Source organism: Nematostella vectensis, chromosome 3 (genome assembly GCF_932526225.1).
Source record: "Nematostella vectensis chromosome 3, jaNemVect1.1, whole genome shotgun sequence".
Lineage (NCBI taxonomy): Eukaryota > Metazoa > Cnidaria > Anthozoa > Actiniaria > Edwardsiidae > Nematostella > Nematostella vectensis.
The window spans coordinates 9,262,741-9,287,483 of NC_064036.1; the positions used below are offsets into that span (position 1 = coordinate 9,262,741).

At 40.7% G+C, this 24,743-nt stretch overlaps 2 protein-coding genes across 2 annotated transcripts; both read right to left on the reverse strand.

Annotated features, from left to right (window-relative positions):
• Positions 1 to 671: 671 nt before the first annotated feature.
• Positions 672 to 5,393, reverse strand: LOC5513208 (acidic leucine-rich nuclear phosphoprotein 32 family member B). Its single transcript, XM_001633477.3, has 10 exons — positions 5,124 to 5,393; positions 4,557 to 4,749; positions 4,261 to 4,404; positions 4,042 to 4,161; positions 3,820 to 3,941; positions 3,571 to 3,626; positions 2,598 to 2,660; positions 1,870 to 1,965; positions 1,531 to 1,616; positions 672 to 1,324 (listed from the first exon to the last, which is right to left on the reverse strand). Exons 2-10 carry the CDS (start codon positions 4,602 to 4,604, stop codon positions 1,187 to 1,189), a joined length of 873 nt encoding a protein of 290 aa, XP_001633527.2. The 5' UTR covers positions 4,605 to 4,749; positions 5,124 to 5,393; the 3' UTR covers positions 672 to 1,186.
• Positions 5,394 to 11,679: 6,286 nt separating this feature from the next.
• Positions 11,680 to 21,180, reverse strand: LOC5513202 (guanine nucleotide-binding protein G(q) subunit alpha). Its single transcript, XM_001633478.3, has 7 exons — positions 20,852 to 21,180; positions 20,228 to 20,412; positions 19,906 to 20,060; positions 19,160 to 19,288; positions 16,705 to 16,834; positions 13,971 to 14,124; positions 11,680 to 13,189 (listed from the first exon to the last, which is right to left on the reverse strand). The coding sequence occupies exons 1-7, from the start codon at positions 20,967 to 20,969 to the stop codon at positions 12,999 to 13,001; spliced, it is 1,062 nt and encodes a 353-aa protein (XP_001633528.1). The 5' UTR covers positions 20,970 to 21,180; the 3' UTR covers positions 11,680 to 12,998.
• Between the last annotated feature and the right edge of the window lie 3,563 nt (positions 21,181 to 24,743).

A 24,743-nucleotide genomic window follows, 5' to 3' on the forward strand; every position in this document is an offset into this window, starting at 1 on the left:
GCACAGGAACCGAAACGTGTTACTCTCACCAAAAACACAGGTAAGCCAAGAGCTGACTGAAACAGATTCTCATCCAAACAGCTCGATTCTGCAGGCCTTCAATCCGTTCTGGCTGAAAAATAGGGCCTACCATTTTGATATGACGGGAATTCAAATAGACTACTTCGCAGTCCAAGCAGTTTGAGCGCCAGAGAAGGAGTCTAGATTACAAAGGACTAGAACAGCATTGAAGAAAATAGGACCCTATTATGTGGTTATGAAGGAGGTTTTGTTGCTTTTATTATTCTTGCATCCAGTTATTAAAAGACACTGCTGAAATGTTATAAAAACGCGACAGAGATAAAGAGGGCATGTCTGTTAGAATCCCAGGGCAGGTCTATTTAAAAATATTGATCTAGCCCTGTAGCTCTATTAGCTAGTTGTGGACAAGCTTGGACCAAAGGGTTGTCCTACAAAAACTTACAATGGTATCTACATCAGAAACCCCAACAACATAAGCAAAAAGTTTGTATTTTGATAAGACAACTTACAGGTTGATGTGGTGGTAAAGACAAAGACATTACATTTCAAGCAATGCCATCCTCACGCTTGCATTATTCATCAAATAATCAAGAGGGAGAATGGTAATAAGTGAAAATGAACAAAACAAAACATGACAGATATCAACAAGGTCAATCTAACATTATTGCTTTTACTTGAACCAAACTACAGACTTAAATTAGCAACAATATTAGTTTACAAATAGTCCATCTAGCAAACAAGATTGACAAACGTAGTGTGACCTTATGAACATAGCTGGTAAAGCAAAAATAAGATCATTGACACTAGAAAAAACTGCAAGACTGCAGATGAACGAAAGACATACTACTTGGCATGACTTTTCGACTAGAAACAAATTCCCAAAACCTTCTATACACATTAGGGAGAATTTGCTTCAGGCAATGTAATGGAACATGTGCTTAGCTGAAGAGAGAGCTAGAATTAATGGTTAAAATTCCCTAAGCCTTTTTATCTTCAGTCTGGTTCAGGCAACTTTTCACTGACTTTACAAAATTGTTCCATGTCAACCCCTGTTTGGACTTGGGGGGACCCCCAGGCGATGGGAGCCCCTACAAATCCTGGCATGTGTGGTGTGTTGGGTTCACTGTACATTACAAGTATGCTACACTAATGATGTCAAATGTTGTTAGTCATCGCCATCATCCTCTCGTTTTCTCTTTTCTCCTCTGCTGGTCTGTTCTTCATTTAGCTCATCATCTTCATCATCAAAGTCTTCATCTTCCTCATCCTCCCCTGGATTAAAATCTTCACCCTCTTCCTCTTCCTGGGAATCATACATGAAAACCAAACAGTTAACTCATAAAAAACAAAAGGAATAATATGGTGCTATTGGTAGAATAGCCTGGTCAAGGAATGTCAAAGGTTAGAAAAATTAGGAAAACAATAGTCTTGAAATCTTGGATTAGTTAATTGTCAGCATCAGGGCTTAGCCCTTTGAAAAAAAATAATAATGCAGTCTTATCCACATACCTCTATATTTTCTTTCTGTAGATAAGCTAATCCAACCTCTTCTTCTTCATCATCATCCTCTTCATCCTCCTCATCTTCATCACCCCCTAAGAAACAAAATGAAATATTGTTCAACCCTTTACCTCAAAACTGGCAATGTTATCAGGAATTTCTTTTGCCATTTTAAGATAAGACAGAATAATAATATTAATGCAATTTAAAGAAGACAGAAGCAAGGTAAACCATTTTGCCCATTCATACTTAATTGAGAAGGACTCTTTTCCCTTTAAATTATAATTGTTATGAATAAATAAAAACTACAATGTAGATGAAAAATAACTAAAAAGGTGTCTATTTTACCTTCAACTTCCTCATCTTCCTCTCCCTCTTCCCCACTCGAAACCCCATCTTCATCACCTTCATCATCCTCATCATCGTCATCCTCATCATCATCATCTAGAGAATTCAAATATTATTAGCATTTAAAATTTTGTTTAAAGTATAAGTATAGGTAATTATACAGTTTCAAGTTCAATTCGGGATTAGTTTGCAAAAGTTTTTCAAAAAGTATCATAATCCGTCTTCTGCGAGTGCAATTTGAGCTTTTGAAAAACTGACAAGTGCAAATTTATCCCAAATTGAATGAAAAAACTGTATGATCGAAATCCTAACGATTTTCATGTCATTTCTCTCTTTTTCTTGCTAATTTTTTATATTTTTTCAAAAAAGGTTTTGAAAATTGTTTAGAGCATGATACAGGAAAGAAAAAACTGTATGATCGAAATCCTAACGATTTTCATGTCATTTCTCTCTTTTTCTTGCTAATTTTTGAATTTTTTTTTTCAAAAAAGGTTTTGAAAATTGCTTAGAGCATGATACAGTATATACCGTGTAAGAAAATACTAATTTTCGTGGATTTTGACTTTGAATGTAATGGCACTGGTATTACAAATTTCTGCACTGGTGTTACATGAAAATTGCACTGCTTTGAGCCAATCAGAATCGAGAAATTTGTGCATGTATATAACAGATATTATTCAGTGTACAAATTCAATTTTGGACACTCATGAAAGAGTTAAGGTGTGTACCATCATCATCGTCGTCATCATCATCATCTTCCTCATCATCAACTTCATCTACCTCATCTTCATCTAAAATCAGAAAGAATAAATATGGTTAAGGGTTACAACACATGGATTCTTTAGTGCAACCTTATTTGATATAAGTGTATATCAACCATGGCGTTTAAAGGGCTGGAAAAGGAATAAAGTGATGTATGGTACAAGAGCAACTCGACTTGTATAGGCCTGCAACACAATCAATTGTGTGAAATTATTCAGAAGTAATTCAATAACATTGAACTGCATAGATTGCTTGCAGGGGCTACTTGTGAGAGCTTGCAAGGCAATAAATTGTGCCAAATTATGAATGAATAATTCAATAACATTGCATTACAAAGATTTCCCTCTAAAATATCTTAAAAGTAAATTGTTTAGTCCTTTGTACCTTTATTATCTAACAACAAAACCACGAACCAATGGCTTTAATATATAAACCATTTTACACAAAGCTGTATAACACGATAGCATGTAAGTAAGCATATATTCGATTCAGACTGTCCCAAAAACCCACAACTTTCGAATCAATGATCGGGTGATTCAAGTTAAAATACAACTGGCAAACCGAAAAACGAAACGTGGTAATTAGGGCAATACATGACGAACAATAAGCGATGTTTCGTCACAGGCGAATTTGCGCGGGAAGTGAGACAATCAAACGATGCAGATCTCTCGGTACACATTTCACTGCTATCCTGCTATCTATAGCCAAGAAAATACTAAAACATCACGAGAATAAACAGTAACGGGCAAGAAAGTAGGCAGAACAGATACTTTTGGCCAGTTTCGACCCGTGTTTGCATAATTTACGCTGCGGCGATCGAAAGAGATGAAGATGAAACCAGGCCTCGGAAACGAAGATCGGTCAAAATGGCGGCTGTGCGCCCCCGGGTTTATTTTGGACCGAGGGAAAACTCGGCCGTCATTTATTCCGCTAATTTACCTTCATCGCCATCTTCGTCTCCAGTAGAATCTGTTTCCTCGGCCTCGTTGCCCTCTCTGTGTAAGAAAATTAGCAAAGCTGTTATTTAGCATTTTTAATTCAAAATCGTACAAATTCAGTGTCACCTTATGAAATCATAGAGTCTTCTGTTAGAAACTACAGCACGAAACTAACTTAAAGCGCTGCTGTGTTAAAAGCAAAGGGGAATTGCATCCAGCGAAGGGTTAGTAATCAAGAAATAGTACTTACTTGTCGCAGCCGTCCAGATATCTGAGCGAAGGGATCAACTCGAAAACTTTATTCTTGTAGTCGTCTACATTTGTCACTTCGCAATTGAACAGATCTAGGCTTTTAAGGTTGCTCAGCTTTTCCTAATAAACACAGCAAACGAGGTTGAGTTAATTCTCTTCCGTCTCGATAGGCTATGGTGGTAATGAGAAGCCCAACATAAGCATATTTTCCCGGCCTTACCAAGGGTTCGAGGGTTTCCAAATCCTTTATTTTATTCCCACTTAGACTTAGATGCGTTAGTTTCGGAGAACCTGTGAGATTCTGGAGCCCGGATGAAATTCTGTTATCGCTGAGTTCGAGCTGTGGAGAGTGAGGTAAAGTTAGCGGGTTTCAGGCGCAGTTGAGTCAATATTCAAATTTCGGCGCTTGTTGCCTCAAATCACCAGCAAAGCCTTCTACCTTTCGCAAGTTTGGAAGCTTTGGGAAGTTCTTGAGCGTAGTGAGGCCGACATTGATCATGGATAATATTTCGAGCTTGACGAATTCATCTGTGAGGCCGACTATTGATGTAGAGCGGCAGTTGTCGAGAATGAGTTCGGTTATCTGGTAAATAACAAAAAGCACATGGAAGTATTAGACAGTAACTACTACTACCCCTATGTACATACTTTTACTAGCCCGAACACAACTTCGTTGCATACACTCCGATTTGCCTCAATTTATCCTCAAACGAAGTCCAAATAACGTATGTATACCTCGCCTGGAGATTTATTTCGCGATTCTAGCTCGATCCTCTTTTCCATTGCAGTTTTGTTGGTTTGATGGGACTCAGCGTTCCGTCTTTCTCTGCAATCGAACAACTCTCTCGCGCCACAAGCAAGGCCCAAGAGGGGGGTGCACGGAATTGCGCATGGGGGCCCAGTAATGAGCTTCGACAAGTGTGCTCACCTACGGTAGGGAGAGATCATAGACTTGTCAGGAACAAACATTATCCATTGTTTTCTCTAAAAATCACAATGTATAAAACTATTTAATCACAGCTGATGCATTAATTACAATAATTTAAAACACAACCAATTTTAAAGCCTTTTTATTTAAATTCGGGATGAGTTTGATTTAAAATAATAAAAGAAAAACTATATTCTCCTCACATCAAATGACGTCATATTTAGCAGCTCTCTTTAATCACATGATAACCGCCGCCATCTTGAGAGAAGAAACATCGAAAATATTTTTTTTTTACTTAAATATACAGAAATTTTCAATAAAAGTCTCTGTAAGAAAGCTCCGTGGATATTGAACAAGTCATAAAAGAGTCATACCGGTCGGGCGGCAGGCTTAGAGCCGCGTGCAAATCCTGTGGCCGCCATGCTGAATGGACAACAACGCTCCTTGTTTGGCCTACCGTGCGTTTACGAAAAGTCGCCAAATGTCATCCCTCTCGCCTTATTGCACAAGAAGCCATTAAGAATCTACTTCTCTGAATACTTTTTAAAGTTTTACCGATATTTTGGGCAGTATTGGTAAGTTTTTTTCCGTGTTTTAGGCGAAATTTCTAACATGGGCGCTGTCAATTCGCGAAAAAGGTTCGGGTCTGTTGTGTATATCGCGAGAGATTGTTGTAATTCCGTGTACCCCCCTCCAATAAGAAACCATGCTGACATCCCATAATTTCACGCGGTAAGAGCGCTCTCTTCAGCACATTCACGGCTCAATTCAGAACATTTCTCGTCCATACAAAACAGTATTTATTTCACCTCACAGGCAACAATTTTTATAAGTTTTCGTAAGCGATTCGGTAATTTTAATTCAAAGATGGCTAAGGGAGTATTGCAAGCAGAAAGGAAAGGCAGAACGTAAACAAGGCAAGACGCTAGACTTTATCGATGAAGGGATGAAGAAAACACAATCTTATTGCGTCTCAAAACGAGGCAAAGCATCAGAATATGGAAACTTATTTCCTTCATTTTGTAATCCGTTTGGCCCGTTTTCTATCGATAACGCTTTTTAAAGGGGAGATATTACATATTGTGAAAATATTAAGGACACATTAGGGAAATAGATAAATACAAAAATAGCTCATACATTGAACCTCCATATAAAGAACACCTTACAGTGCAAGCCCTCCCTATGACGGACACTTTCCAAAGACTCGATTTTCTGTCAGTAAAATTCTGTACTCCTATTTATTTATTCAATTTCCCGTTCCAGCTTGTAGCATAATGTAAGCTACATGGCTTGTAGAAAGTCAATTTCCCGTTCCATCTTATAGCATAAAATAAGAAGCAAGTCAATTTCCTTATTATGTCAAGCCGGTTATAAGGTAAGAAAGGGGGTTTGTGAAATATAGGCGTTGTCTCTTATGAGGGATGTATCTTAGGTCCGGATCCAAGACTGTGACAGAGTGGGGATGGCAACACAGAAATAATAATAATAATAAAAAAACGAAAACACAAAAAACGAGAACGGAACTTTTTTATATAAAAGTTCATTTCACTGGGTCGCAACTTGCAATCACCCTCTCATCCCCTAGATGCACAACTGCATCTTTGTAAGGCTTTCAAACCCTTCAGTATCCCCCACTCATCTTTTGAATATCCTTATGGCTTGTCATTCATCCAAATTCTTCCCTAAATGGTTATTCACGACTCGCGCGCACCCCCCATGCTTTTTCCATATGAGACCTATGACTGCCGCCCCCACACTCCACCCTCGGCCAACCTGGGAACGCGCTTCCAATTGCATGCCAGAAGGTGGTTGATGTTAAGACAGGAGCTATTAGTCAGGCCCGTACCCAGGATTTTTCTTGGGGTGTGCGAAATCCGAAAAAGTGGACCTAATTTTTCCGGAGGGGGAGGGGGGGGAGGGAGTTCTCTGATAAAAATTCAACCACCTCCGATAGAACAAAAAGGGATTTTTTATGCGTTTGCAGTATCCCCACGGGACGTTTAAAGTCGGATTTGGCTACATACCAGAAAATTTTAGCCAAAAATTGTCGTTTTTTTCCAAACGTGGTCACTTCCATATAATTAAACTAATATATTCCTTATTTGGAAAAACTGTATGATTCTTGGCAATTTTAAGGTTGCCGTACCGCAGGTGCTTCGTAAACTTTATGATTTGTATTCGGAAAAGAAAAACAGTGACTGTGATCTTTTTTGGTAAATGGAAAAAGGAGATTCCTCGGTACCAGTCCCTCAAAACGACAACGTTTTCTTTATATGCAAACAGTACGTCTATTGAGAACCAAAAGTGGACTTTCGGTCGTTGTGGGGGGGGGGGGGGGGGGTGCGTTCGCACTTTCCTGGGTACGGGCCTGTTAGTATACATTATATCTGCCTGTCCGTTTAAGTGCCCAGTGGTTGATGAGTCGCAGAATCGGGTGATGGTCAGTCTGCCTCCACGGCCGCCATGTCGTATGAAACAACAACAAAATTCAGTCGAGGGAGGCACATCCTTATCAAGATAGTTTGCGTAGATGTAAAGTAAGCGATGACCGGACTAAATATGGACTTACAATATTAGAAATCTGTGACTTTCTGGTGAACGTAAGGATACTGGTAGTTAAAGTTTGGAGAGCTTAAGAGTGTTTAAGAGTAAGAATGTTTAAGAGTCTTCATTGTATGCTCCTCCCCACCCCAGGAATCCGTCCATCTCTGCTGAGAAGTATGTACGATAATAGTGGCGCTGTATGGCAAGGTGATCCTAGTTTTAGTCAGGAAGATGCGCTACCTCGCAGAGGATATAGGATCGAGCTCCTTCTCTGATATTACCTTGATGCTCCTCTGCTGGGTTAGAGGTGCTTGTGAACGATGTCTTCTTTTACTTGAAGTTATACGACACTTTATTAACCCCTACCCTCCTCTTGCATTGGGAGGGTAACCAAACGAGGATACATGTTGCCGGAAACGTTGTCCGCGCGCATGCTTCCCTGAAGTTTGCCAGTTTGGCCACAACGGAAATATTGTTGCGCGCATCAAATTTTGTGTCCAGGACACAAGGATGTTTCCACAGCGAGGTAGAAACATTGCATGTTTCCAAACGCATAGAGACATGTTTCCCGATGTTTCGTGACCGTTTGGCCACCCTCGAAAACATTTAGGAAACATGTTTCCCCAATGTTGCGGGCAACGTGTGTCCTTGTGTGGCCAGAACCTTAGCCTTATTATAACAGGGACCGAATTAGGGACGGTGTATTCCCTTTGGGTTGGTGGAGCTCGTTAGCCTTGGTCGGTAGTCCACCTAGGGGAACGAGAACCATATGATTCCGAACCTCCGCTGCCTTGCGGCGATACCCAGTACTGCTCCTCTGTAATGCGGATATCTTAGGTGGAAAGGCCAGGGGAGTAACCCCTACAACAAATCTGGATTGGATTACATTGATCTTCAAACACTTGCTCAGGTTCTGCCCTGAATAGGTTACTTTAGTGCTGCTGTTCCACAGTGCCAAAAACAAAACAGGATGTAGCAGGTATGAGCTATAAGTCCAGAATGATTGGCGTGTACTCGGACGCTACGTGTTGCCTCTGACGGTGAGAGCATCCATTGCAGCTCCACTAGTTAGCTACCGACCGCCTCAAGCTGGGCGAGCCCCCAGCCAATTAGGCCTGACCCGCCACAGTCTGCCTGCTTTATGTGTTTCTTGAAGCTAAGCCAAACCAACAAGCAGGCTGTAAAACCCCTGACAAAGAAAGTTGAAAGGAAAAACTTCCAATTTTGAAAATCGCAAGATGGATCGTCAGGACTGTGTCATGGCATCTCAGACGACCTACGCCAGATCGACTACTTCCGGAAAACAGCAATCATCGACCGCGATCTACAGAAGGTTAGACAAGTTTGACATTACAGCACTACAGTAGACCAGACTTCCCTTAAATGGCAGCCTGAGAAAACAGAACTACAACTTACTTCTTCTTGCAGGGTGTTGGATGCACAATGCGAAAGTCTCTTCTATCCTCTGTTGTTCTGCCATCCAAAGGTACAGCTGGAATCCTTTCTCTCCGCCCCACCACCTCCTCAGGCACGGGGCATATCCAAAGCGCGTACGGCCCCACACTTCGCTCGACTGCAGAGGCCAAGGACGAGTTATATGAGGAGCTTGAGTTTACCATTAGAGAGATTCATGCCACAGAAGACCTGTCCATACTTGGGAAGTTCAACGCCGATGTGGAGCTGACCATGACTCATGGCCCTGCAGCACTTAGTCACTTCGGTGTTGGCAAGCGTAAAGAGAACGACCAGAGACATGGTAAGGGCTGTGCTCCTACCATGATCTCTGTATCACCAACAAGTTTCTACTCCATCAAGCCCCAGCACAGAGTATCCTGGCTTCACCCCAGATCTCGTCACTGGAACCAACTAGATCTTGCTATCACCAGAAGACCTTGGCTTAACTGCATTCTCACTGTTCAACAACTTCTCAACAACGAGGGACCATTCCGAGAAGACACTGGCTGCACTTAGGAAGGCCAGGAACGATGCCCAACGGATCGCTAGACGCTGTTGGACTACTGGCTGAGTTTTTGTCAGTGTTCAGCTCTCGGCTGACTGTGGAAACATCCGCGCTATCTACAATAGCATGAAGAAAGCCTTCGGCCCAAGGGCAATCAAGATCGCGCTAGTAAAGTCCTCTTCAGGCGACATCATCTATGACGGAGGCAAAGATGGGCAGAACACTACCAGGAACTGTAGTAACCGATTCAGCAGTGCAGAGTATCGGCCTCCTATGGTAGTCGACTTTTCACCCTTCGTTTGTGAATTGCGCAAAGCCATAGACTCTCTTGCCTCCGGCAAAGCTCCAGGAAATGACGGGATCCCTTTAAAGGTCATCAGACCTGGAGACCCACAGCACTCCTCAAGCACCCGAATAAGCTTCTGCAACAGCGCTGGGAAAAAGCAACAGAACAACAGGACATGCGTGACGCCGACGCCGTCACGCACGCAAGAGACTGCAATAATTACTGTGGTATATCTCTACTTATCATCGCTGCCAAGGTCTTCGCCCGCGTAGTTCTCAACAGACTGCAGCCATTTGTTGAGCGTGTGTACCCAGAGGCCCAGTGTGGTTTTCCCGCTGTAAGATCAACAGCTCCGCCCGGTGCAAGAGAAATGCCTTGATTTTGACCTAAAGGCCTGGCTAAGCATTCAAACATGTACCTTCAAACAGTCAAAATGCATGAGCGCAAAACTATCCCGTGAGGTATGTCCAAAATTACTTTCCTACCTTTCACTTCGTTCTGGTTCAAATCGTGAATCTTGAAAAGGCCAAAGAACACGAAAAAAGTAAACATAAACACAACAGTAGACTACAGACGTCTTTTCAAAAAGTTGTTTTTGTATTTTAGTTTTTGCCCTATGTTTACCGTAAATATCATTAGGGACAAATAAAGGCTTGGGCTACCTGTGATAGTTGTAGAAGACTTTTATTCGTATATTTTAACCACCATTTCCAGCACTCCCTCCTTGGACACCGAGCTGAACAGATGGGCTTGTCTTACAAAGAGGGTCTGGGACAACGTCTCGCTCACGATCAACACCAAGATGAAGGTGTACCAGGCCTGCGTTCTTAGCACTCAACTCACATCAGAAACTCAGACAACTCTTTTTATCTGCGCAAATTCAGGAAAATCTTGGGCATCACTTTGCAAGACAGGGTCCCAAACAAGAACATTCCCGAAAAACCGGGAGTACGACGCATTTTCGCCAAAGGCGATAGTCTGTACGGTGAGCTTGCCACTGGCTCTGCTGGAAGACCTGTCCTTCGTATCAAAGACATTTGTAAACGTGGTAAAAATAAACACAATTTTGAAAAGGTATGTTGAACTCCTCAGTGAAAAAGAGTAGTTGCGCTGACGTTTCGACCGTTAGCCCTCTACTTTGTTTTACAGAGCCGTTCAACATACCTTTTCAATTTTATTTTGTGTTTCTAGTTATACCAGTTTGGTAACGAAGGGAGGTGTAATAGACCCAGCATGTTTGGAAACTACAGTCACAGATTGCAGCAAGTGGAAACTTTTTGTGAAAGCAGTTCAGGCGATTAAGAAGGATCGTGGTGAAAATGGCTGTCCCCTTCCCCAGAGGATTTTGAGGAAGGTTGCGTCCCCCTTGCGAGGTTTGAGAACCCCCTGAAGATTGTATCGGTCCACCCTAGCAAAATACTTAAGAAACTGGTTTAACCTGAGACGATTGTGAGGGGATGGGGGGACTTCCGCTAGCGATGTGTTTTTGAGCAAGGGGTCTCCCCTAGAAAAGAATTTTGGATAAAGGGGTCCACCCCCTAGTCTCCACTAGGATAGAATTTCGGAAGAAGGCTTCAACCACAGGAAAGAATTTAGAAGAAAAAGTTTTCCCCTTAAAGAGGATTTTGGAAAAATAAGTCACACCTACAGGAAAGGATTTTGGAGAAAGGGTTCTTCCCTAGAACAGGATTTTGGAGAAAGGCGTCTCTTCTTGGAAAGGATTTTGTAGAAAGGGGTCTCCCCTAAGAAAGGATTTTGGAGAAAGGGATCTACCCTAGGAAAGGATTTTGGAGAAAGGGGTCTGCCACAGGAAGTGATTTTGGAGAAAGGCCTCTCTCCTTGAAAAGGATTTTGAAGAAAGGGGTCTACCACAGGAAAGGATTTCTGAGAAAGGGGTCTCCCCTAAGAAAGGATTTCTAGGATGTCTAGGGTCTACCCTAGGAAATGATTTGGGGATCCCTCTGAGGATGATAATGAATTATGAGGAGGTTTTAAGTACACATACAAGAGATAGGGGTCCCACCTAAGATTTAGGAGAAAGGGGTCTCCCCTTGGAAAGGATTCTGGAGAAAGGGATCCCCCTGATGATATTGGTTTATAAAGGTCCCTAGAACACATACAAGAATAAGGGTCACACCCATAACAGGTAAGCTCTTCATATTTTTCTTTTCTCTCTAACACTTACATGATATTTTACATACACTTGCAAGATTTTTCCTTTTCTTTTTCTGTTTGATTTGTTAGAATACAGTCAGGTTGACACTAGTGTTAATGCCCAAGTGCCGAGGTTGGGAAACAGAAATCAGAATTCCTCAGACAGAAATTTTCTCTAAAAAACAAAAAAGGGCACTTCTTTTTGATATTTTATTCAGTAACGTTGGCGTCTTTATAACATTTCATTTCTATTTTAAACATATATAGCTTCCCAAGGTATTAGTATGGTTTTCATATTCCATTCACATCGGTGGAATAGGGAACTTGAGGGACATTATGATACAGGGCTAATACAATGAAATAGTGAGTGAAGCACCTTTAGAAGCAATACAACTCAAATTCATAATCGACTTCTATTATATTTGGCAACAGGTCTGATGCCTCTTGTGCTAGCCAAGTTTGCTTTTTTCTCTCTCCTTACTTAAGTATGCTAAATTGACCAGAGTCTGCGAATAATAATTGCTAATAAAAAGGAAACTTTCTCAATATGCTACACATCAAAGATTTATGGCCTCTGGAGCTGTATATACACAGATGTATATAATATGCTGAGCTGACAGGAGAAATGGAAAAGCTCTAAGAGCTGCAAACTTGGGTGCACATAGCCTCACAAACTGCCACTCAAGGAAATCAGAAATAAGAATACAAATTCGAATCTGAAATTTGAAGATCTATCTAGTTCTATGTTACTAATGAATGTGTTCAGGCAATGAAATGATGTCGTATGTTGATAATTATTATTTTTCCCTATGTGTAACAAAACATTTACATTGAACGTTGTTAAAATCCCAAGGAACTTTCATCAAAAAAGAGGAAAAATGGCCAAGAGATTTCTTTTTAAACATTGGGTCATCCTCCACTTGTTTTAAAAGTCAATACACAAAATAAAACTGTTATTTTATGATGAGCCGATTAAGATAGTGGAATCTCTTGCTAGCTAATATTTTGGACACTGACCTTTTAACAAAGTCAAAATCAAGTGTTACTCCAAGACACAGGAAAGCTTGACCAATATTAGGTCAGCATTTGGATATTACCTCCATATATGGACTGAATACCACATATGGACTGACCATGGTGGGAATCAACACTAAAGGAACTTCTCTCTTTACCATATGGGATAAGGGGGGACATCATTAACAGATTTGACCCCCTTAACATCATCTACCCCAATGATTTCAAGGTAACTGATGATGCCATACCAACAAGTGTTTGTATATAAATTACCCACCTAGGCACCAACTTTCAGACAAGATTGTATTCTTTAAGATTTAACTGAAGGATAGTGTCCTTGACTGCGGCAAATACAAAACGAATGTTTTCTGTATCGGTAGCACAAGTAAAATGGGAGTAAATAATCTTGTCTGTGTCCGGGTTAAGATCCACGAACATTTTAAGTATGAACTCTCTGGCAGCCTGTGCGTCACATTGGGGGCCTGCAAACAGATGACGGCACATTAGGCAAGGTTCACAATGCACATTTCTAGCCATGATATGTCATTTCTTGGCCTGAATGTGCACTGACATTATCTAAAATTATCACAAAAAAGACACAAAATACAAAACAATGAATAAAGACAAGCAAATACAGATTAAGTCACAAATAGATACATTTATTGCACTCCACCAGTCCCATTTTACAGCCATCAGCCACAAATATCAATGCTAACATCTCCATTTTCGAACAGCCGCCTGCATTGCATCATGTGACTCTTAGAGAAACATTGACAAAGGCAGGCAAACTTTTCCCCCCTCCAAACGAACTCAGAATAAGCCTGAAAACAATTTTTGAATAAGGTTGGGTCGCAAAAATGTTCCACATTTGAGAGCATGAGGCCATTCACTAGAAAATTCCTTCGCACTCAGTAAAACTAAAACACATAATTATCCCATTTAATCGACCTCAATGTGCGATAAAACTGTTGTCAGCAACAAGCTGTAACAGTGCCATCGATAGGCTGAATAGACACAGCATTGCATTGTTGGAAACTTTTTCAGCAGTAGCTAAACTTGACTGGTAGTGTGGGACTTGAAAGAAGGGGGAAGGTTTCTGTTTTCGGTCAGTTTTCTCACAATTTGGCACAAAAGTACTCAGAAGTGAATGGGTTAAAGAAATTCTCTGCCTTATTTGAGGTAGAATGAGGTTTATTTGAATCATCTTTCCTTTCTTGTAACAGCAACCCCCACAGAAAGTTGCAGAAGTACATAATAACTTACCATCAAATTCAGGAAAGTATTCGACCAAGTGCGAAAACATAATTTTCTCTTCAAGCAAATCCTTCTTGTTCAAAAACAGGATAATCGAAGAATTCTGAAACCATGGATATGTGATGATAGTGCGGAAAAGAGCCTTGCTTTCTTCCATACGGTTCTGCAAAAGTGAAATAATGGCAACATTAGTGTTTTTTTTGTCAAGTAGAATTTGCCTAAACAGGTAAGCTTATGAACGATGAGTTCCTTTTTATAATTCTTACATAATCATCTATGTACAGTTAATCAGATTCAAGATAAAAGTCAATTCCAAGTTCACAGAAGTCTAAAAAGTCACAATTTATTTTCAACTTCTAGTATATTTTATTGTACTTAAATAAAGAATACTATTAAACATATCAAATAAAGCTTTTTCCAGATTTTCTGAATGCATGCAATTCTTATACAATAGACCTTTTCACCACCTGGTCGTACACCAAGGAAAGGCTTAAACAACTGTCTTGTGTGTTGTTTACTTGCTTTTGGCAGGAAGGAGAAACGTACACACCTGTTTGAGCCTCTCTTTGGTGTAATACCCCAGGCCTCCCGAGTATTGCAATGATAACAGAAAAAAAGGGTTTCTCAGGGGGGGGAGGGTATTGCTTGCTTATTAGGATGTTGAGTGTATTGCTGGCTAATTAGGGGGTTGTTATTGATTAATTTCCCCTATAAGGCAGGGTGGCCATAAAAGCTGGTTAATTAGGGCCAAGGGTGTTGCTGGCTTATTAGGGCTGAGGGTGTTGCTGGCTTTTTAGGGCCGAGGATTTTGCTGGATAATTAGGGCTGAGGGTGTTGCTGGCTTATTAGGGCCAAGGGTGTTGCTTGCTTATCAGGGCCGAGGGTGTTGCTGGCTAATTAGGGCTGAGGGTGTTGCTGGCTTATTAGGGCTGAGGGTGTTGCTGGCTTATTAGGGCCAAAGATGCTGCTGGCTTATTAGGGCTGAGGGTGTTGCTTGCTAATTAGGGCTGAGGGTGTTGCTGGCTTATTAGGGCCAAGGGTGTTGCTTGCTTATTAGGGCCAAGGGTGTTGCTTGCTTATCAGGGCCGAGGGTGTTGCTGGCTAATTAGGGCTGAGGGTGTTGCTGGCTTATTAGGGCTGAGGGTGTTGCTGGCTTATTAGGGCCAAAGATGCTGCTGGCTTATTAGGGCTGAGGGTGTTGCTTGCTAATTAGGGCTGAGGGTGTTGCTGGCTTATTAGGGCTGAGGGTGTTGCTGGCTTATTAGGGCCAAGGGTGTTGCTTGCTTATCAGGGCCGAGGGTGTTGCTGGCTAATTAGGGCTGAGGGTGTTGCTGGCTTATTAGGGCTGAGGGTGTTGCTGGCTTATTAGGGCCAAAGATGCTGCTGGCTTATTAGGGCTGAGGGTGTTGCTTGCTAATTAGGGCTGAGGGTGTTGCTGGCTTATTAGGGCTGAGGGTGTTGCTGGCTTATTAGGGCCAAGGGTGTTGCTGGCTTATTAGGGCTGAGGGTGTTGCTGGCTTATTAGGGCCAAGGGTGTTACTGGCTTATTAGGGCTGAGGGTGTTGCTGGCTATTAGGGGGTATGTGCTCCATGGCTTAATGCCATATAGATGACAAACCTAACACTCACTAATATGGGGTTGCCATCTATATGGCATGCAGCCATGATATAAGTCACAAATATTCATGAAATTGTTCTGATTTTTCTTAAATTTATCAATTAATTACAAAAATCAGAATATACACACAAATATAGAATTTGCTAAACATTTTTAAAATACTCTTCTTTTTTAAGTGAAAAAGTCAATCAAAATAGGGGTGCACATTATACATAAAACTTAAAAATGTAAAAAACTTGCTAATAAAAAATAAAATTTAGCTTCAGAGTTTAGACTAGCTTTATTATTTAAAAAATATACTCAAATTAATTTTGTCTAGAATATTTTTCACCATGTTAAAGCTTGTATTTGAGTCATTTCAGTTTCAAATTCCACACATTGAGTTTCTTGTCAAATGCAAGCTCAGGCAAGTTTATTTCTTGCTCAAATTATCAACATTCTCAAATTGGTTTGCAGGATTAAGAGTACAATTTTACCAGAGTTTCAAAGTCTGTTTACAAGCTTTCAGCAGGATGTTTAAGTTTTTATATTGTCTTTTCTTGTGAAATTCCAGAAAAATGGTCAGAAAAGTTAATGTAATTCCCATGTGTTTTACAATCTGGCAATGTACATCACAGCAGGATGGTTTCACTATTGCTGTTATTTTATTGGACATTCACAAAATATTTTTTTTGGAATCATAATTCTGCATTGTTAGATTTTTTTAACCCTATTAAAACTCTTCTTTAGCAAAACAATTCCACATTTTTTGTGTGTGTGTTATACTACCAGCCCTAGTTTTACTTCTTATTTGCTTTTTATGTAACTTTTGCACATAATTTAATATCTCGGCTTCTTCATGAAATAACAAGAAAAATATTTGCTTATTCGCTTCAACATGTTTGCTTTATTTTGATCATGAAAGAATGCACTGCTCCATGCACTGCTCCACTGACAGATGGGCGAGAAAAACAATTACTGTTTTCAAACTTGTATTCAGGATTTTTTTTCATGTAAATATTCATGCTTGTGCCAAGAGCACAGTGGTGCTTGGAAATTACAAAGTGGGGAGCACCACAAATGCCACTGTCTGGGGAGAATACTGGACTAGCAAGTGTTTATGCTGTACCACTAGTGACATCTTACCTCACTGTCCGACTCTACTAGTACTTGGTCATACTCGCTTAGAGCAACAAGAAACATGATTGACGTCACATTTTCAAAACAATGAATCCACTTGCGCCGCTCCGATCTCTGTCCACCAACGTCAACCATTCTGTTAATTTAGAAAGGAAAGAATGTTAAGATCCAAATATTTTTATCATTGATGAAGTGCACCAAGGACATCAATAAGTTCGAGATGTAGTACATCAGGAAGTTGTCCTCCTTGACAACCACTGAGCTATCCATAACACAACAGAGCTATCCATAACACAACAGAGCTATCCATTGCACCACTGAGCTATCCATGACACAACAGAGCTATCCATTGTACCACTGAGCTATCCTTCACACTTCTGAACTATCCATTACACTACTGAGCTATCCATAACACAACAGAGCTATCCATAACACAACAGAGCTATCCATTGCACCACTGAGCTATCCTTAACACTTCTGAGCTATCCATGACACCTCTGTGCTATCCATTACACTACTGAGCTATAGATTGAACCACTGAGCTATCTATAACACCACTAAGCTACCTACCACACAACTGAGCTTTAGATTGAGCCACTGAGCTATCCATCACACCACTGAGCTATCCACCACACTACTGAGCTATCCACCACACTACTGAGCCATAGATTGAACCACTGAGATATCCATACCACCACTGAGCTACCTACCAAACAACTGGGCTATCCACCACACCACTGAGCTATCCATAGCACCACTGAGCTACCCACCACACTACTGAGCTATAGATTGAACCACTGAGCTATCCATCGCACCACTGAGCTATCCACCACACTACTGAGCTATAGATTGAACCACTGAGCTATCGATAGCACCACTGAGCTATCCACCACACAACTGGGCTATAGATTGAACCACTGAGCTATCCATCGCACCACTGAGCTATCCACCACACCACTGAGCTATCCACTACACCACTGAATTATTTAGATACAGTGCTACCTCTATCAAGTAGTCACCCTAGGAACAGAGTCAATGGCTGCTTTATGGAGGTTGGTCTTTAGACAAAGGTATTTAGATACAGTGGTACCTCTTAAAAGCCGCCACCCAAAGGACCAAGACAAGTGGGAAAACGTGGCTGCTTTTGATGGAGGTTGTAAGAAAAGGAATGAAACTGAAAAAATATATCACAAAGCAGGCCACTGTACTAGAGGACATGGAACAAGCAAACTTGCTAAAACAGGAGTTTTGCTTTCTAACAATTTTTCAAACAGACAAATTTCTGTACTCAAGCCAAATTGCTACGATCATTTGTAAAAGTTTTACTTGAGTAATAAATATTTGATATTGAGACTTTGTTGGGCTCAGATAGATTGGCAACTCAGTATATCATTGTATCAAAATCTCAATTCAAACAAGCATATAAACGGCAAGTATGACCATGACTTTATCAACCAATAACTAGAATATTTATTTGTGCAAGTTTGTCAAGTGAGGGTGGGCAGGAACAATGATGAATGAGACAACAGGACGAAACCCAAGCTGATCCAGCTGGCCCCATCTGGAAAACCTGTTGAATATCTTGTTGGTCATATGAATGGAGCAGGCAATGTCGCACACTTGTACCAAAGAAGAGAACTTTAACTGAACAATCAGAATGTACTAGAAACATTGTCCATGACAATGCATAATTGGCCGTTTTAATAACTGGTTTAGGGCACATGCAAAGATCACTGAGTCTAGCAATGTAGGTGATAGACTGAATGGAACATAGTACATAGTGTACCAGTGGTGGTTTGGTTGGTGGGGAAACAGGCTAGATGAAACCAAATTCATGCACAAGGGACATAAATGAATAGAAGAAATCACACTGCTGTTCTAGTTTAAAAAGAAAAATGAGAATGAAAATTGAGTTTCTTCCTTAATTTTTTATGCTTATTTCAAAAGAGATAAAGAGGAAAGTATTTTTTTTGCTGACAACTAGAGACAAGGAAAAGATCACAATTCAAGGAAAGCCATAGTCAAGTATAGCTAGAATAAATCAAGAGAAAGGGCTGACAATTCAAAATGAGACCAAAGGAAATTCGTTCACATAATTTTGAAGACGAATTCTTCAAAGGAAATCAAAGAGGAAATGCATTTTTTTCATTGCACATCCCTTTCAACTTTGTACCAAAGTGATCAAATGGAAAAAATATATAAATATATGAGCAGTTTCTTCTTCTGCTGTCACAAGCTAATAAAGATTAACAACTAGAGAAATCGAGAAATAAAAACAATAAAAAAAATCACCAGACTAAATTCAATAAAATATCTAGGACTGTGATCTGGATTTATTAAATTTGGAAAGGAATATAGCCAAGGTGAGCTTTATTTGCGAAACAAGGCGCATAGATACAGAGATGCAAGCAAAATACAGGGATCGTGCTAGAAAATCCCAAATTATCATCTGTAAACCTACCGAAAAATTATCGTTTCCAAGTCGAAGGGATACTCGATAATTCCTGACGTTGGGGCCCTGGCTCTGAGCACATCTTGTTCGGTAGGAAGATAGTCGGGTTTAGCGAGTCGGTCCAGATCGGTCAGGTAGCTGAAATAGGGAGAAAAAATTATTTTAACATTTGGACCCTTGTCGATTTTTGAACACCTCAGTACATTGTTGAAGCTCATAACTCTTTTTATTACAAAATACACCAGAGAAATTACTTGAAAGATCTTTAATGTCCATGCCCTCTGTTTTGCAAAATCGGGATTGCAATACGGGGAATTTTCCCCGCAAATATGAGTAAATTTGGAACGAAATTCGAAGATCTAAATTTGGAGAATTACTGACGATATGATCGACGAAACAAAATGGAACCAAGGGGGTTATTTCTTAGTTATAGTAATTGAAAAGCAGGGAATGTTCTCCATTAAAGAACTACTATTTGCGGTGTGTAGTTCAGCTGAGAAGCCGATTAATCGAGAGACATTGAATTTCGCCGAAATGAAAAGAGGCAACAGTGCAATGTTGACACTGTGCTGTACATGAGCTTTTGACAAATCGAACGGGGGAGTTCAAAACCAGACCAACCGTATAATACGAGTGTTCGAAAAAGCTAGGAGCAAGTTAACGGCTTACTTTAGCGTGATATTAAACACACAGACAGGTAAGAGTTCGAGCAAAAGATGTAACAAAAGCAATTATTTGAAGTAAAATATACTCACTATTTCGCCGAATCGCTAAGTTGATACTCTCTCCTCCGATCATAGCACTCCTGCATGCCTGCATCAGACCATAAGCTCTTTGTTGCTTCGTAGTACTCTCGTTCGAACGTTGTTACATTTTTTGGATCTACTGTTCTTATGTAGCTAGCTTTTTCCTGCGTTTAGAAAGGAATAAATAGGCATCAGAACCAAACAAACGCGAAAGGCAGCTTTGGAAATACACCTTCTCTTGGTGTATGCTAGACTTATGTATCGAACGAAATAGATGGCTGAACAAAGTTTAGAAGGGAAATCACGAGCAAGTATCTCAGCTTAGACTTACCAGATTTGAGGAATCTTTGTAGGGGATTTTGAGCGTTTCCATTGCTCGTGTTAGGCTATGCATTGCTGTTATAATATTCTGGTAAACGAGCGGTATATACCCTCGCTTATCCTCGTCGCTATACCCCTGGCCATGAATAATCCGCATTTGTTTTATGAACGTACTTTTCCCAGATTCTCCAGTCCCTAAAATAGTTGAAGGAGAAGAATATACAGTAGGTAAGTTAACACTAAGCTGGTATTGAGCAACCGTGCAAGCGGTGTGAAGCGAAACGATCGTCGGCCGAGATGCCAGGCGCACAACATAAACACAGATCGACCTAGAGTCATAGATCGATAGTCGAGTACTCGCTCGGCTTGCCCCGCTCAAACTGCGATCATATCTGAACAATTGAGGCATAATTCGGCGGAAAATACTCAAATGAATCAAGGAACACTTTCACTTTCAACAGGCCTTTAGCCATTTTAGCATTGGCAAAGGCTGGCTTGGAGATCACACTATAAACAGTACTTATAGTGTAGCGAAGGCAAGTTGTGACCGGTGTTGAAGCGCTTTGCTCGCTTGCTACAAATCAACCATTCGTTTGTATGAGCAGTTGGCGATAGAAATAAGCCATCAAGTTACCTAGTAGCAGGAGTTTGAGCTCTCTCCTCTGGTTTCTCTTGTCTTGCCGTATCTGCTTTTCGATTTCAGCATTGATGCGTTTTCTTTCTTTTGCCTCCTCGCTCAAGCAACAATCCATCGTGTCGATTTATTCACGAACGGACGGCCCTGTAAAACCCCGGCAAAGCCGTGTAAAGGGAGTGGAAGGGCTGATCGCAATGGCTGCGCCGATGTTTGGGGCAAAAGTTGGCCGAAGACGGAGGATTTTTGAGTTAAAACTGGCCAAATTCTAAGATACCAAGGGCGTAGCCAACACTGTGCGAGCCGTACGAAGCGGCCTACAATGAATGCTGGGAATAGACCACAAGTGCAACCCAAATATGGCTCTAACCGCACCCCCATATTTGGAAGGCCCACCCTCATTTGAATTGCAAATATGCTTACGGGAGGCCTTTCTTACGCATGGAATGCCTGGTTAGTTGAGCACTTCCTTGTTTCCCGACAACTTTTTTTTACATCATAACACGGTCATCATAACCGCCCTTTTCCCCTTAATCAACCATTTTTTGCTGTAATACATGACCTTCCTATATCTAAAGTTTTTATATAACTCGTAAAGCAATTATTGTAAGTTATTAGAGGGTATAATTTAGAATTTCGCCTCGCAAATTTTCCAATTTTGATGATTTGATTTTCATTTTTTTTGTCTAAATCTTTAACTTTATATATAAGTTAAAATGAATACCGTGATTCGGGTGATTGCTATTATAAGCGCCTGCCTTGAATAAGCTGGGGAAGAAAGTTAGATAAACACCACCACCATATAAGCGCTTCCCTCAAGTAAGTACTTGAACATAAAAACTTGAATAGGCGCTGCGGCACTTATAAGCAATTTCGGAATACAAGGCTCTAGTCTATTGTATTAAAAAAATATATATATACATCCTGGTGGGAAGGTGAGGCCGCATTTTTATTATCAAGATAATGACTCTATGTAACTTTTCCAAAGTTGGCAATCATACCTCTTGCTGCCACCCTCTATTGGGTGGGCAACACCCAGAGATTACACAGTTTATAGTGTGACATTTGAATAATCAAGAATTCACAGTATCTGTTAAAGTCTAAATGTGAGTTTGCTGGTGTAGCCCCAGGAGAGTAGAAAGGGGGGTGCGCACCCCCTTGGTGGCCAAAAAGTGGGTCATTTCTTATTAAGGAATCCTCAAATACTGTGCTTTTTCCATATGATACCTATGACTGCGCACCCCCTGGGAGGGGGGGGGGGGGGGTTCAGGGTAAAAGTGATAGTGATGCTTGTAGGGAAAAATACCCCTAAAAATACCTGCACACCAAAAATTGCTACCCTAAAAAATACACAAAAAGCTCTAAAAAATACCAATTCTAAGAGAACAGTTTATTTTTTTAGGATACCCCCTAAAAAATACCTGAGGCCCGATTTTGACCCCTAAAAAATACGAAGAGCATCCCTATCAGATCGACATGGAAAGAACCCCCCCGGGCTACGCACCCTACCTTGGGAATGAGCCTGTAACCCTGTTAATGATTTCCCTTCCCCCTCACTCAACAAATCCTGGCTACAATGGCTTTGTCACTCTGTGATAGTCATTGTTAAAGTTTCCTCCATCTTCCTGTCACCAAGGATACTGCCAGCACGTACACAGGGGGTGCACACATAATCCCCCTTGGCAGCTAAAATGTGGGTAATATCTTATTAAAAAATCTCGAAGTACTGTTTTTTCATTTGATACCTATGACTGTGCACCCCCCTCAGTCTATGGGCCACATTGGCGGCATTGATTGCTTGTGACATTACCCATTAGAAATGGTCCTTTGGATCAAGTTGGCTTAAGGGTATAAACCATGTATAGTACTGGTCACTAAGGACATCACATCACTCACGTATAGCACTGATAGCTAGGGACATTACTCTTGTATAGCACTAGTTGTTTAGGACATTGCATATTTGCATAGCGGTGGTTGCTAGAGGCATTAAGCATACAAACGGCTGGTTGCAAGGGACATTGCTCATATGTAGTACTGTTCGCTAGGGACATTGCTCATTTGTAGCAATGGTGGCTAGGGACATTACTCATACATAGCAATATGGTTACTAGAAAAATTACTGTCGTTAAGGACATAACTCCTATGTAGTACTTGTTGCTAAGGACATAACTCATACGTAACACTGGTTGCTAGGGATATTACTCAGGTATAGCACTGGTTTCTAGGGACAATATTCATATATAGCACCTATTTAAAAAAACTTTGTGAGTGCAAACGACAAATGGCGATTGACAAATGACAGTTCTGCAACTGAAAGGACCCATGAATCCCAAAATATTTGCTATCCAAATTCGGAAAAATACAAATAAAACATACGACTATCCATTTAATAAAATTATAATATGGTTTTGACATTGATTGAGTTTATTTATCACCTTTATTTTTACAAATGATTTCTACCCATAGGCACCTTTGGGTCGTAGAATTGCCTTTCGCTGTTTACGCTGACAACCTTTATTGAAATAGATGTAATGCTGGTCACTATGGACATTAATTGTATGTAGTATCAATCACTAGGGACATAAGTCATATGAAGTACTGGTTGCTAGGGACATTACTCGTATGTAGTATCAATCACTAGGGACATAAGTCATATGAAGTACTGGTTGCTAGGGACATTACTCGTATGTAGTATCGGTCACTATGGACATTACTCGTATGTAGTATCCATCACTAGGGACATAAGTCATATGAAGTACTGGTTGCTAGGGACATTACTCGTATGTAGTATCGGTCACTATGGACATTACTCGTATGTAGTATCAATCACTAGGGACATAAGTCATATGAAGTACTGGTTGCTAGGGACATTACTCGTATGTAGTATCGGTCACTATGGACATTACTCGTATGTAGTATCAATCACTAGGGACATAAGTCATATAAAGTACTGGTTGCTAGGAAAATAACTCATGTGTAGCACTGGTCGCTTTGGACATCACTCCTATGTGTTACTGGTTCCTATGGGTCGGTTATTGCTCATGTGAAGAGGAGTGGTTACTAAAAAAAACATTACACATATAACACTAGGGACATCACTCTCATGCAACACTGGTGAAGTAATAGTCGCTTGGGACATGGTCATACTAGGGGCATTGGTCACTAGGGATAAGGATGGGTACAGCATATTGAGGGATGTGTAAAGCAGATGGAGGGATAGGTAGAACAGATCGAGGGCTTGGTATGGCAGATGAGTGATGGTTACAGTGGATGGAGGGATAGGTAGAGTAGATGAGTGCATCAGATGAAGAATAGTTACAGCAGATGGAAGGATGGGTATATCAGGTGGAGGATTGGTTTAAGTAAATTATGGGATTAGTACAGCAAATTAAGGAAAAAAATAGAGAGATGGGTTCAGTAGATTGGGTGACTGTCAGTGGATGAACAATAGGTACAGAAGCTAAAAGGATGGGTACCGCAGATAAATGGATGGCTACAGCAGTGAAAAGGATGAGCATAAATGATGGAAGGTTGGGTACAGATGATGGAGGGATGGGTACAGCTAATGGAGGGATGGGTACAACAGATGGAGGGATGGGTACAGCAGAAGAAAGGATGGATATAGCAAATGAAAGGATGGTTACAGCAGATGAAAGGGTGGGTACAGCCAATGAAGGAATGGATAAAGCAAATGAAAGGATGGAACAGCGGATGGAAGCTTGGGTACAGCAGATAAGAATGTGGGTTCAGTAGATTGGGTGATGGTTACAGCAGATAAAAGGATGAGTATAGTTTATGGAAAGATGGGTTCAGTAGATTCGGTGATGGGTACAGCAGATGGAAGGATAGGTACAGCAGATGGAGGAATAGGATCAGCAAATGAAATGATGGG